This window comes from Lissotriton helveticus, chromosome 10 (assembly GCF_964261635.1).
Source record: "Lissotriton helveticus chromosome 10, aLisHel1.1, whole genome shotgun sequence".
NCBI lineage: Eukaryota > Metazoa > Chordata > Amphibia > Caudata > Salamandridae > Lissotriton > Lissotriton helveticus.
Window position 1 is genome coordinate 245,917,528 of NC_136071.1, and position 12,697 is coordinate 245,930,224.

General features: G+C 45.7%; 1 protein-coding gene across 2 annotated transcripts in view; it reads right to left on the reverse strand.

Moving 5' to 3' along the window:
- TMC5 (transmembrane channel like 5) overlaps positions 1-12,697 on the reverse strand; it is a 571,516-nt gene that overhangs the window by 355,260 nt on the left and 203,559 nt on the right. For both annotated transcript variants that reach the window (XM_078665241.1, XM_078665242.1), the window contains exons 5-6: positions 10,776-10,877; positions 8,723-8,825 (exon numbers count right to left, since the gene is read on the reverse strand). In XM_078665241.1, the coding sequence (XP_078521367.1) occupies positions 8,723-8,825; positions 10,776-10,877 (205 nt within the window). The remainder of the gene's footprint in view (positions 1-8,722; positions 8,826-10,775; positions 10,878-12,697) is intronic.

The window sequence follows — 12,697 nt, forward strand, 5'->3', positions numbered from 1 at the left end:
TATAGGCCTCAACTTTTATACCATTGATGAGGGGCTCCTGTCTGTACTTGCCCAAAGTGTTGGGACAAGTTGTGAAGTTGGCAAACCCCATGCCAGTCTCACAGACAAGAGTTTCTAAGTTTGGGGACCTGGTTAGGCCAGAGTCCCCAGGAACTCCCAAAGTAAATGCACCCAAATTCTTGGGGGCACTCCCACCACCTGGGGGATTACTACTAATACTAACAGGAGGTTTGGGAATGTTACTTGGGGGTATGTTCTCCTTATTGTTATTCTTTGGGCAACTGCTGTCAGTTTTCAAATGACCCACCTGTTTACAGGGATAACAATAAGGTTTCTTCTGGTTATTAGAAGGATTCTGGGACCCACCCCCCTCAGAGGATTTTTGGGGCCCTGGTGTGGTTTGATCTGGAGATTTATTCCCACCCTTCTCTTGAGGCTTGGTTGATTCCTTTTTCTGGTCACCACCTTGGTTCTTAGGCCTAATCCTGGTTCTGACCCATTTGTCTGCCCTCTTACCCAATTCTTGTGGAGAGGTCAGATCAGAGTCTACCAGGTGCTGGTGTAATAACTGGTTCTGACAATTATTTAAGACTTGCTCTCTCATAATAAGATCGTACAATCCTGTGAAGTCAGTAACCTTGCTACCCAGTAGCCAGCCTTCCAAAGCCTTAGTGGCACAATCAACAAAGTCAGCCCAATCCTGAGACTGAGTTTTCTGGGTATCCCTGAACAGCAACCTGTACTGCTCAGTGGTTAAGCCAAACCCATCAACCAGTGTATTTTTCAGGACTTGGTAATTATTAGCATCCTCAACTCTAGTAGTGAGGAGCTTATCTCTACCTTTGCCATCAAAGGAGAGCCACAGTATAGCTGCCCATTGACTTTGGGGGATGCACTGTACAGTGCAGGCCCTCTCCAAAGCAGCCATCCATTTCTGGATGTCATCCCCTTGTTTAAAGGGGGGCACTATCTTTGTCAGGTGTTTAGTATCTAAACCCTTCTCTTTTTCTCTTGGGAGATTGCTGCCACCAGTGGGAACTGTCCCACTCATCTGCTGCTCTCTAGCAAAGGCAAGCTTCTCTTTGGCCAGGGCAAGTTCTTCCCTTTCAATCCTCAGTTTAGCTTGTCTCATCCTTGCTTCATGCTCTCTTCTCTGAGGGGAAGTCAATCTCCTTTGTGGAGAGTTACCTCTCCTCTGAGAAGAGGCATTAGAGTGCAGAGATCTAATGGAGTCCCTAGAAAGAGATCTATCTCTCCTAACTCCAAGGTTAGGCCTACTTAGGGTCAGTACTGGGGGTCCCCCAGATCCTAGCCCAAGCAAGTCTATGTTGGCCCTAGTTAGCCTTCTGACTACCTCAAGAACTTCGTCTGCCTCATCCCCAGAGAGTTCCTCAGGATCCTCCTCCCCAACTGCATTTACAGTGTTGTGGAGGTCTGGATCCCCAGTGGTACCCTCTAAGGCTGGCATATTCCCATCTAGCTGAGAAATCTTTCTCGCATCATATGTCTCTAAGAGACCTATCAGAAAGGGAATGGTGGGGTTAGACCCCTGTTTCAGTTTCCTGGAGGCACACACTTGTCTCATCTCCTGGAAACTGAGAGCTGCATATCTTGAAGTGACCTGTGGAGGGTCAATAACCACAAGGGGAGTCTCTGAAGACTCTCCATGGGTAGACATGCTTTTCTAGTGAGGTGTAAGTGGTGCACTTACCTACACTATTTGTTTGCCTACTGATACCTTGCTAGAGTTGTAGTTTAGGGTGTGCTAGGCCCTAGGAGCTACAACAGCTGGTTCAGTAGAACTCAGAGTATTCTAAGCTAAGTTATATGTACCATTAGTACTTATGTGATCTTTCAAATGATATTTTTAGGATATGTGTGGTAAAACAACAGCAAGCTCAAATCCCACCGCTGCCACCAATGTGAGAAGTTGGCCTGATATGCAGTGCTCACTATTCTAGTGATCACTATGTATCAGTCCAAACAACCCTTATTGATGATTGGTTGTAAGTCAACCTTATAGACCAGCTATCCTAGTAGCATGGATACGAGCAGTCTAAGGCTAAGACTCTAGAGGGCGTGTTAAGCCAGCTGTTTTACCATCACATTACCCCTTGAACACCAAGTGAAAGGACACCACACAAGTTGTTATGAAAATAAACAGATATTTATTTATAACAAGACTACCCTGGCTCTTTATGAGACAGGGAGCTAAGCACACAACAAAACTCTTATAAAAATACTTCAAGTTGCACAATTTACACAAATGCCCGAGGGGCACGAAAAACCATATACTATGAAAGTGGAATGCGAATTACTAGCAGGTAAGTAACGATTCTCAGAGGCTTTGGGATCGCTAGGACTGGGCTACTGAACCTTTAGATTACTAGCAGGAGGCCTAGGGAACTCGGGTGCAGAGTGTGCACTCTCACGCGGGATGCGGGACAAAGTCTATGGAAGCTAGAATTCACAAAGTTACTGTTCTCGGGCGAACCCGACTAGCTGGGACGAAAACGGGAGTGGATCCGAACACTTGGAGTGTTGGACTATGCTGGGGCACCGGAGTGCTGGATTTACCTAGCCCAGGGGCTGCGGCTGCATAGGGTTCAAGTTGTGTCGGAAACCCACGTTGACGGACCAGGAGCCTGAAGAAGAAGTTGCTGGCAGGCGGCCAGTGAAGAAAAGTTCGAAGAGATCCAAGCCTGGATCAGGGAAGAGGAAGACCTGAAAGCAGAGGGGACCAAGTTCTGAATCACTAGCCAGTGATTAGATGGGCACCAGAGTGGCACCGGGCGAAGTCACCGCAGTCAGGTGAGTGGGCGCTGCTGGGTTCTGCAGTCTCTCGGACCAGGAGGTGTTGTCGGCGACCAGGATGGAGGTGCGAGCTGTCCCACGAAGGTTCTTGCTGTCGACGTCGCTGGACCCAGGATTGGGCAACAAGTCTTGGCAAATGCAAGGCCCACGCGGTGGACCTAAAATGGCGTCTTGAGTGGACCAGGAGGGTCCAGGGTGCTCCTCTGTTGGAGGGGAGCAAGGGCTAGTCTGGAGCAACCAGACCAGCAGTGTTAGTTGTCGTGGAGCGTTGTGAGGGGGCCACTAGCCAACGGGCAAGCGACCTGGACAACGCGGTGAGCAGCAAAAAGCAGAAGGGCCCCACGCCGATCTCGTGGATGCAGGGGGGCTGGACTTCGGTGCTGGAGCTGCTCAGGGTCGGGGCTTCTCTTACCCCAAGGCACTCAGTCGAGGGTCACTCAGGCGTCGTGCTGGACAAGCGTCGTGCAGTTCTGAAGATGGCCGGTTCCTCGAGGTCTCGTCACACCCACGGATCACAGCTGGGCTGATGATGTAGGTTGAGGTCAGAGGTGCCAGGGAAGCCGGTTCACGTCGTGCTGGAGCAGTCTTGATCCGAAGGAGAGACTGGCAACAAACCGCGATGCTTGGTTGGTGCCTGCTGCTGCAGCGTGACTACTCCTTAGTCACAAGGGAGAAATCTTAGGAAGAGTCTTGAGTTCCTTCTTGAAGAAAGTAGTTTCAGGATTCAAAGATGATCTGATTTGGAAGGGGGCCAGTTCCTACCTTTATCCTGCAAAAAGGGGCTGGCACGCGACTAAGTCCTGCCCTATGTGTGGGACTAGGAGGGGGGTGGTTACACCCCTCTCCTTTGGCAGGCTTTCCCCAGGCCAGGGGCTGGAGTGCCCCTGGAACTGGTTTCAGCCGGCCTATGCACAGTGAGCACCGGGGTGCCACTTGCAGTCACCTTCCTCTGAAGCCCTGCCTACCTAGGATACACAAAATCCTGTCTGGGACGGTGCTGGCACCGCCCCTGGCAGGAAACCCTTTGTCCTTGCCTCCTGCTCTGGGAGGACTCCCAGCAGCAGGAGGGCAGACTTGTGTCTCGGTGGCAGCATCCATTTTGTGGAGCTAAGGCTCTGTTTGACTTTAACCGGGGTTACAGGTTACATACATGTCGTGTCCCTCTAGAAGGGTGGAATGCTAACCCCGTCGCCAGAATTGGCGAGGGGTTAGTATTCCAATTCGTATGACACCTTACTCGACATGTTTTGATAAAGCGATACCAGAGTTGGCACATAACCGCGAGGATTATAATGCACTTAAGAGTATATGGTATGCGATATCATGGAAACGGCTAAGGGATGGATCCCGAAAGCCCCAGACAGGCTCAGCTCATGCCAGAGCACTATCTCACACGATTCCAAGCACTCTGCCTTCAGGATTGTCAATTTACAACAAGGGGTGGTGATGGACAGAGTCTCTGAATTAAGCAGAATACTCTCACCCAGTCAAGAGATCAGGGCTAGATCCAACACCGTTTTTTAGCTCATTGCACCATCCCAGTTTCAGAACCTGGCTGTATGCAAATTAGTCTGTCCCTGGCCCAGTGCATCATGGGAACAGGGAAGACCAGACTACAAAAGCCAATTCTTACACTGGGAAGGAAACAAGCTTCCAGGGACCGGTTTCTGGCATTTCAGCCGTCTTCGGCCCGGCTTGCTTGAATCCTGATGGTGCAATGAGCAAGGGACTCACATCTGAGTATACCCTTCCACGCTTAGGGTGGACAAAATAATTTACAACAAGGGGTGGTGATGGACAGAGTCTCTGAATTAAGCAGAATACTCTCACCCAGTCAAGAGATCAGGGCTAGATCCAACACCGTTTTTTAGCTCATTGCACCATCCCAGTTTCAGAACCTGGCTGTATGCAAATTAGTCTGTCCCTGGCCCAGTGCATCATGGGAACAGGGCAGACCAGACTACAAAAGCCAATTCTTACACTGGGAAGGAAACAAGCTTCCAGGGACCGGTTTCTGGCATTTCAGCCGTCTTCGGCCCGGCTTGCTTGAATCCTGATGGTGCAATGAGCAAGGGACTCACATCTGAGTATACCCTTCCACGCTTAGGATGGACAAAATAATTTACAACAAGGGGTGGTGATGGACAGAGTCTCTGAATTAAGCAGAATACTCTCACCCAGTCAAGAGATCAGGGCTAGATCCAACACCGTTTTTTAGCTCATTGCACCATCCCAGTTTCAGAACCTGGCTGTATGCAAATTAGTCTGTCCCTGGCCCAGTGCAACATGGGAACAGGGCAGACCAGACTACAAAAGCCAATTCTTACACTGGGAAGGAAACAAGCTTCCAGGGACCGGTTTCTGGCATTTCAGCCGTCTTCGGCCCGGCTGTAATGTCAGAAACCGGTCCCCGGAAGCTTGTTTCCTTTCCAGTGAAGAATTGGCTTGGTAGTTTGGTCTGCCCTGTTCCCATGATGCACTGGGCCAGGGACAGACTAATTTGCATATAGCCAGGTTCTGAACTGGGATGGTGCAGTGAGCTAAAAAACGGTGATGGATCAAGCCCTGATCTGTTGACTGGGTAGGAGTGTTCTGATTAACTCAGATACTCTGTCCATCACCACCCCCTTTTTGTAATTATTTTGGCCACCATGAGTGTGGAAGGGTATGCTCAGACATGAGTCCCTTGCTCATTGCACCATCAGGATTCAAGCAAGCCGGGCCGAAGACGGCTGTAATGCCAGAAACCGGTCCCCGGAAGCTTGTTTCCTTTCCAGTGAAGAATTGGCTTGGTAGTTTGGTCTGCCCTGTTCCCATGATGCACTGGGCCAGGGACAGACTAATTTGCATATAGCCAGGTTCTGAACTGGGATGGTGCAGTGAGCTAAAAAACGGTGATGGATCAAGCCCTGATCTGTTGACTGGGTAGGAGTGTTCTGATTAACTCAGATACTCTGTCCATCACCACCCCCTTTTTGTAATTATTTTGGCCACCATGAGTGTGGAAGGGTATGCTCAGACATGAGTCCCTTGCTCATTGCACCATCAGGATTCAAGCAAGCCGGGCCGAAGACGGCTGTAATGCCAGAAACCGGTCCCCGGAAGCTTGTTTCCTTTCCAGTGAAGAATTGGCTTGGTAGTTTGGTCTGCCCTGTTCCCATGATGCACTGGGCCAGGGACAGACTAATTTGCATATAGCCAGGTTCTGAACTGGGATGGTGCAGTGAGCTAAAAAACGGTGATGGATCAAGCCCTGATCTGTTGACTGGGTAGGAGTGTTCTGATTAACTCAGATACTCTGTCCATCACCACCCCCTTTTTCTAATTATTTTGGCCACCATGAGTGTGGAAGGGTATGCTCAGACATGAGTCCCTTGCTCATTGCACCATCAGGATTCAAGCAAGCCGGGCCGAAGACGGCTGTAATGCCAGACACCGGTCCCCGGAAGCTTGTTTCCTTTCCAGTGAAGAATTGGCTTGGTAGTTTGGTCTGCCCTGTTCCCATGATGCACTGGGCCAGGGACAGACTAATTTGCATATAGCCAGGTTCTGAACTGGGATGGTGCAGTGAGCTAAAAAACGGTGATGGATCAAGCCCTGATCTGTTGACTGGGTAGGAGTGTTCTGATTAACTCAGATACTCTGTCCATCACCACCCCCTTTTTGTAATTATTTTGGCCACCATGAGTGTGGAAGGGTATGCTCAGACATGAGTCCCTTGCTCATTGCACCATCAGGATTCAAGCAAGCCGGGCCGAAGACGGCTGTAATGCCAGAAACCGGTCCCCGGAAGCTTGTTTCCTTTCCAGTGAAGAATTGGCTTGGTAGTTTGGTCTGCCCTGTTCCCATGATGCACTGGGCCAGGGACAGACTAATTTGCATATAGCCAGGTTCTGAACTGGGATGGTGCAGTGAGCTAAAAAACGGTGATGGATCAAGCCCTGATCTGTTGACTGGGTAGGAGTGTTCTGATTAACTCAGATACTCTGTCCATCACCACCCCCTTTTTGTAATTATTTTGGCCACCATGAGTGTGGAAGGGTATGCTCAGACATGAGTCCCTTGCTCATTGCACCATCAGGATTCAAGCAAGCCGGGCCGAAGATGGCTGTAATGCCAGAAACCGGTCCCCGGAAGCTTGTTTCCTTTCCAGTGAAGAATTGGCTTGGTAGTTTGGTCTGCCCTGTTCCCATGATGCACTGGGCCAGGGACAGACTAATTTGCATATAGCCAGGTTCTGAACTCGGATGGTGCAGTGAGCTAAAAAACGGTGATGGATCAAGCCCTGATCTGTTGACTGGGTAGGAGTGTTCTGATTAACTCAGATACTCTGTCCATCACCACCCCCTTTTTGTAATTATTTTGGCCACCATGAGTGTGGAAGGGTATGCTCAGACATGAGTCCCTTGCTCATTGCACCATCAGGATTCAAGCAAGCCGGGCCGAAGACGGCTGTAATGCCAGAAACCGGTCCCCGGAAGCTTGTTTCCTTTCCAGTGAAGAATTGGCTTGGTAGTTTGGTCTGCCCTGTTCCCAGGATGCACTGGGCCAGGGACAGACTAATTTGCATATAGCCAGGTTCTGAACTGGGATGGTGCAGTGAGCTAAAAAACGGTGATGGATCAAGCCCTGATCTGTTGACTGGGTAGGAGTGTTCTGATTAACTCAGATACTCTGTCCATCACCACCCCCTTTTTGTAATTATTCAGGATTGTCAAGGCCTGCCATAGGAGTGACTGATAGGAGATCTGTGTGTCCATTTTAGGGTTAGATATAGGTATACTATATCTAAAGCAAAGGGTGATTACACCACCTTGCCCCAGCTGTCGTGCAGCCAGTTGTGTCAGATTTGGATGGCCAGCCAGGGGTGGCATAATACATGCTGCAGCCCCTGGTAGGCCCTGGGTACACCTATGCCCTGGGTACCTAAGGTACACTGTACAGGGACTGATAAGGTGACTCAGTATCCAATTAGATATGTACCTAAGGTACATGGAATCCATTTTACAGAGAGAGCAGTAGGCCTGGGGTCCTGAATAGCAGGGCCCCAGGTCAACTAAGTCAGAAAACCAGCAAAACACCAGGCAAAAAGTTGGGGGCAACCATAGTCAGGGATCTACCTTCCTACAAATATTAAGAGGGACCTGAGCGAGAGGGAACTGCCCATTTTTTAATCCTTGTCTTTTCTTTCTCCCCCTTAAAAATACATCCTCTTAAGAAAAATCTCTAAGCACTTCTTAGCATTTGGTTTGTCTCTGAAGTGAAACAGTGTTCAAGAATGAGTACTAGAACTGGCATGAGTTGAGCTTCATGCAGAAATGTTAGGGAGAGAGCCGCTGCCTAGTCCCTAACAGAGACATAACCCCACTTACAAAAGTAAAGCGATAGCTGCTCTTAAAATATGACCATCCTTGTAAAAGCTGATCCTAGAGCAGAAATTCACAGGCTACTTAAACATTTGCTGCTCCTCTTATTGCAGTGGAACTTTATGTCACTCCATGCAGAAGGTCAAATGGATAGTAGGTTCTGGTGTGAAACATTATTAAAGTCAAAGCTGGTCAAACCAGTGCCTTGTGTTAAGTCATGCATCCTCCTTATAGTGACTAATTGGGGGTTTGTTAATTGGATTACAAATGCATTCCTCGGTTTATGACAATGACTGAACCAATAACGGAATTGCTTACTTAATAGGTATTTTTTTACATAATGAAAAAATACAGACATGCTTTGAGCAGGTAATCACATCTGTTATGAATGCCTTAGCTTTAACATTATTTGAACCTGAACATGACATATATTATTCATGATAAACTTTTAGAATACCCTTGACCTGGTCAATAAGGGTACCTTATCTTCTAGGTTTTCAAATGAATGTGGCTAAACAGAAATTCAACTCATAACATGTTACCTGAGTTCTCTTTTTCTTTTTAGAACTATTGGAAGCTTCTGGATTTCTTTAATTCTTTCATTTTCTGACATGCTTGCAAGTTTCTTTATGTACATTGCAGTTTCTGTAATCAAGAAATACACAGGAAAGTGAACACGTTTTAAAGAAAACACATATTTATGTGCATTTACCCATTTTCTCTATATCCAATGTGTCCTCTCTCCATTTAGCAATCATCGGAATGATCAGCGATCAAGTGTCATGATCTTGTAATGTAGTAAATTACCAGATGGGAAGTCACATATCACACTGCACATTCCTCCTAGACCCTCCTGGATGTGTACCCTTACTTTCAATGTCCTATCATGTATAATCTACTGGTTACTAAAAAGAATGGTGACTGAAGACAATATAGCTTTTGCCAGCTGGTAAATATAAATGGCCACTGGGAACGGAAGGGAGTTTTGAGTATTGATCCATGATTTGATATGCTAGATTGTCAAGACAACTTTCCTGTATTGCATGGGAATATGTAATGCCCACAAGATTTTTATCATAATGCACTATTTAATAAGTACATAAACATATATATGCCATAAACATTTCTCACCAAAAGAATGGTTCAAAATTATGAACTATATAACCCATTTTCATTTTGCATTATCTCCAATGGAATCAAGATCACATAGAGAAAGTATTTAATCCCTGTCTATGGCTTACCATAGGATATATTCTGCATAGATAATTGCAGTGAATGAATTCTATAGATTGGCGTATTTAATATGTAATGCATAGTAGAAATCATTGAGAGATTTGGATAAACATGTTATCTGTATTCCTCATACAATTGGGAAGTTCCTCTTTCATGTCTATGAAATGGTGTTACTTATATTGATACGGGATGGAGCACTTTGTTAAGATTCGATAAAGACTAGGGCAGAAAAACATCAACAGTTCTAAAAATAAAGGATTACATATTTTCCTGGCGTGCCAACATAGCTTGTCTATATATATCTTAACTAACTAAGTGACTGACTGACTATATATATATCCGGAAAGCCGCATCTCGCTCCCAGCACGCAGAACTTCACCCAGGCAAGGATAGTACGGAAATGGACTAGTTAAGTGCTAGAATTTTATTTAGTGCAAATTCAGCCGCATGACGTTTCGGCTCCAAGGAGCCTTGCTCACATGTATGTATGTATGTATGTATGTATATATATATATATATATATATATATATATATATATATATATATATATATATATATATATATATATATATATATATATATATATATATATATATATATATATACATATACATAAACTCCAGTAAGACAGTCAAATTAAATTTAAACTAAAACAGTACATTTAAATTTAGCAGAACATGGAATTGTTATAATATAAAACGTGCTAATAACTTGTTATAACTTAATAAAAAACACGTTGTCCATATATATAATATAAACTAATATCTTAAACTAGTATAATTTAATTGTAATTTGTCTTTTTCTAAATTATGTCTCTCTATCTATCTATCTATCAATCACTTTTCTGTATTTTTCTCCAACACTGCATGCCAAGCCATTCGTAAAGAGAATCCTACCTCATTAACAGCAGCAGTATTTCTTAAACCTACCTCTATTCACAGAGTAACCAACACTGACCCTTGCATACAGAAGTACAAAGAGGATGGCAAAAAGCAGGGATGAATGCATAGATGCCAGTATGTGAAAAAATGAGGGTACATTTGTTCATTTATATGAATTTGAATAGAGAGTCTTTTAAGTGGGAATAAGCTAACATAACTATATTGGTTTAAAACGGTGGAGTTTCCCACCGAAATTGGTTGTGCTGGCACTTATGTGAATACAAACTTTCAGATGACATAGTGTACCAGTTTGAAGAGATGAAGGAAATAGCACAGAAAGGTATAGGCCATTATTGGATGCTGCTCACTTTTTTCAACAGCATTAGAGGCAATATATACAGCCTTCATACCCAGAATGCGTCCTGGAGAAAATTCACTTCAGCAAAGATACAGGAAAAGGGAATGGCACAAATTACCTACCTTGTTCAAGCAGTGAGTCTGTCGCAGCATTATTTGAAGCATTGATTAGCTGAACTGGAAGTGTACTTTGTCTATTGCGCCTCCGCAGCAGGTTTTCATTACCTAAGGAAATAAATAAAATATTACTCACAGTTATTGACTAATGATACAATTACTATACCTATTTATATGGACATAAAATGAAGATGTTTTAAGACATGGTCAATGTGAACAACTGCCCAGAAACTCCACCGTTTCTTCCAGAAAGAGACTTCATAACTAGTCTTCAAGCCGTCGTACCTTCGCATCTCGATGGAGGTACAGCCCTACCCTATGTCCTTTCAGACTCAATACTGGCATCCCTTAAGGGCGTCCTAATGTTGCAACATGTCTCATCCAGTGCCTGAAGAAAAACTATAAGATCACTCCCATTCTGATGGAACTCCATTAGCTCCCCTTGGCTCGTGACATCTTTAACCCCTTCGACGCTGATGACGAGCTCAGCTCGTCATGAGGTACACCTCTCGTACGCTGATGACGAGCTGAGCTCGTCATGAACCGCGGGTTTTTCAAAAAGTCAGCGCACAGCGGGAAAATGCGCAGCGCCGATGGTGTTAAAACCAGCTGCATCATTTACAAAGCCTCACAACCATCACACTATTATCTTGCAGACAAGCACACCATCTCTGGTGGGTCTCAGCATGCCTGTAGCCAGGACACCATCAGACTGAAGACTAAGAAGAGTAAAAAAGAAAAACCAAAGCAGCAGGCCTTTTCCATCAATGCCCCCAGGATCTGGAACAACATGCTTGTATACATCCGAATCACCCTAATGCTGCTCCAATTTAGGAAACAACAAAAGGTGCACCTCCTTCAAGAACACTACATGACAATGGAATAACTGCCCCAAAACTAGCTACCTCTCCTATCACTTGTTGGTTTAATGCTTGTCTTTGACCCTGTAAAGTGTTATGCTGCCTTTTGGCTAGGTTTGCGTATAGAAATAGCACATGCATACCTTCAAGAAGCACCTTTGTAAAGGGATTGAGACAGTCAGAAGTCTCAGTGTAGTAATAGTGTGGATAAAAAGCAGATTATTTTTTTATTTGACATCTAGACATACATACTTCACAGAAGCTTAGGGCCTCATTACGATGTCGGTCAGAAACCAAACAGCCCGACTCCTTGTCAGATTTCGTTCCGACAGACTCCAGGTCAGCGGTTCTGCCTGACCAATTATGATGCTTCCGAACACCTTTCGGAAGGACTCCCATAGACTTCAATGGAAGCCTGTGTTCTGACCAACAACACAGGCTTCTATGGGAAGAATGGGTGTCTGCAGAAAACCTTGCACCCTGTCGCAGACACCCCATTGTGCCTGCCACACTGTGCATGGTTTTACAGGGGGTTCCCTTGGATACTCCCTTGACCCTAAACTAGAGGACTCAGGATGAAAGGGGGCCTGCTAGGGGCCCCCCAAAGTCAGTTTCCGACAGCCTTTTTGTGTCGGGCAGACCAAGTGGGAAAGGCTGTCAGAATCCGACATTGTAATTGGTCAGTCGGAAACGCTGCCTGTAGAGCTGTATGAATCAGCTCTGACCGACTTGGATTCTCAGAGTGTCAGTCAGAACCGATTCGAAACGACCGAACGGTTTCCCTTCCGACTGCAAGCATCATAATCAATCAGTTGGAATTGTTTCCGACCGAGTCGGTCGGAAGGGTTCTGACATGGTCTAGGAGAATCCAACTGTCAGTCTGAGCCTTTCCGAGCAACCTCATAATCAGGCACTTAGTTTTCATGCCTGGCAATAAATAACTCTCACACTCTATCTACCTCACCTTTGTCCACCTTACCTCCTCAATACACCTACCACTAACACACATTTCACTACTCATCTCTTGTGCAACCAATTGAATCTGACTACGTTTGACGCAAGAGGGTT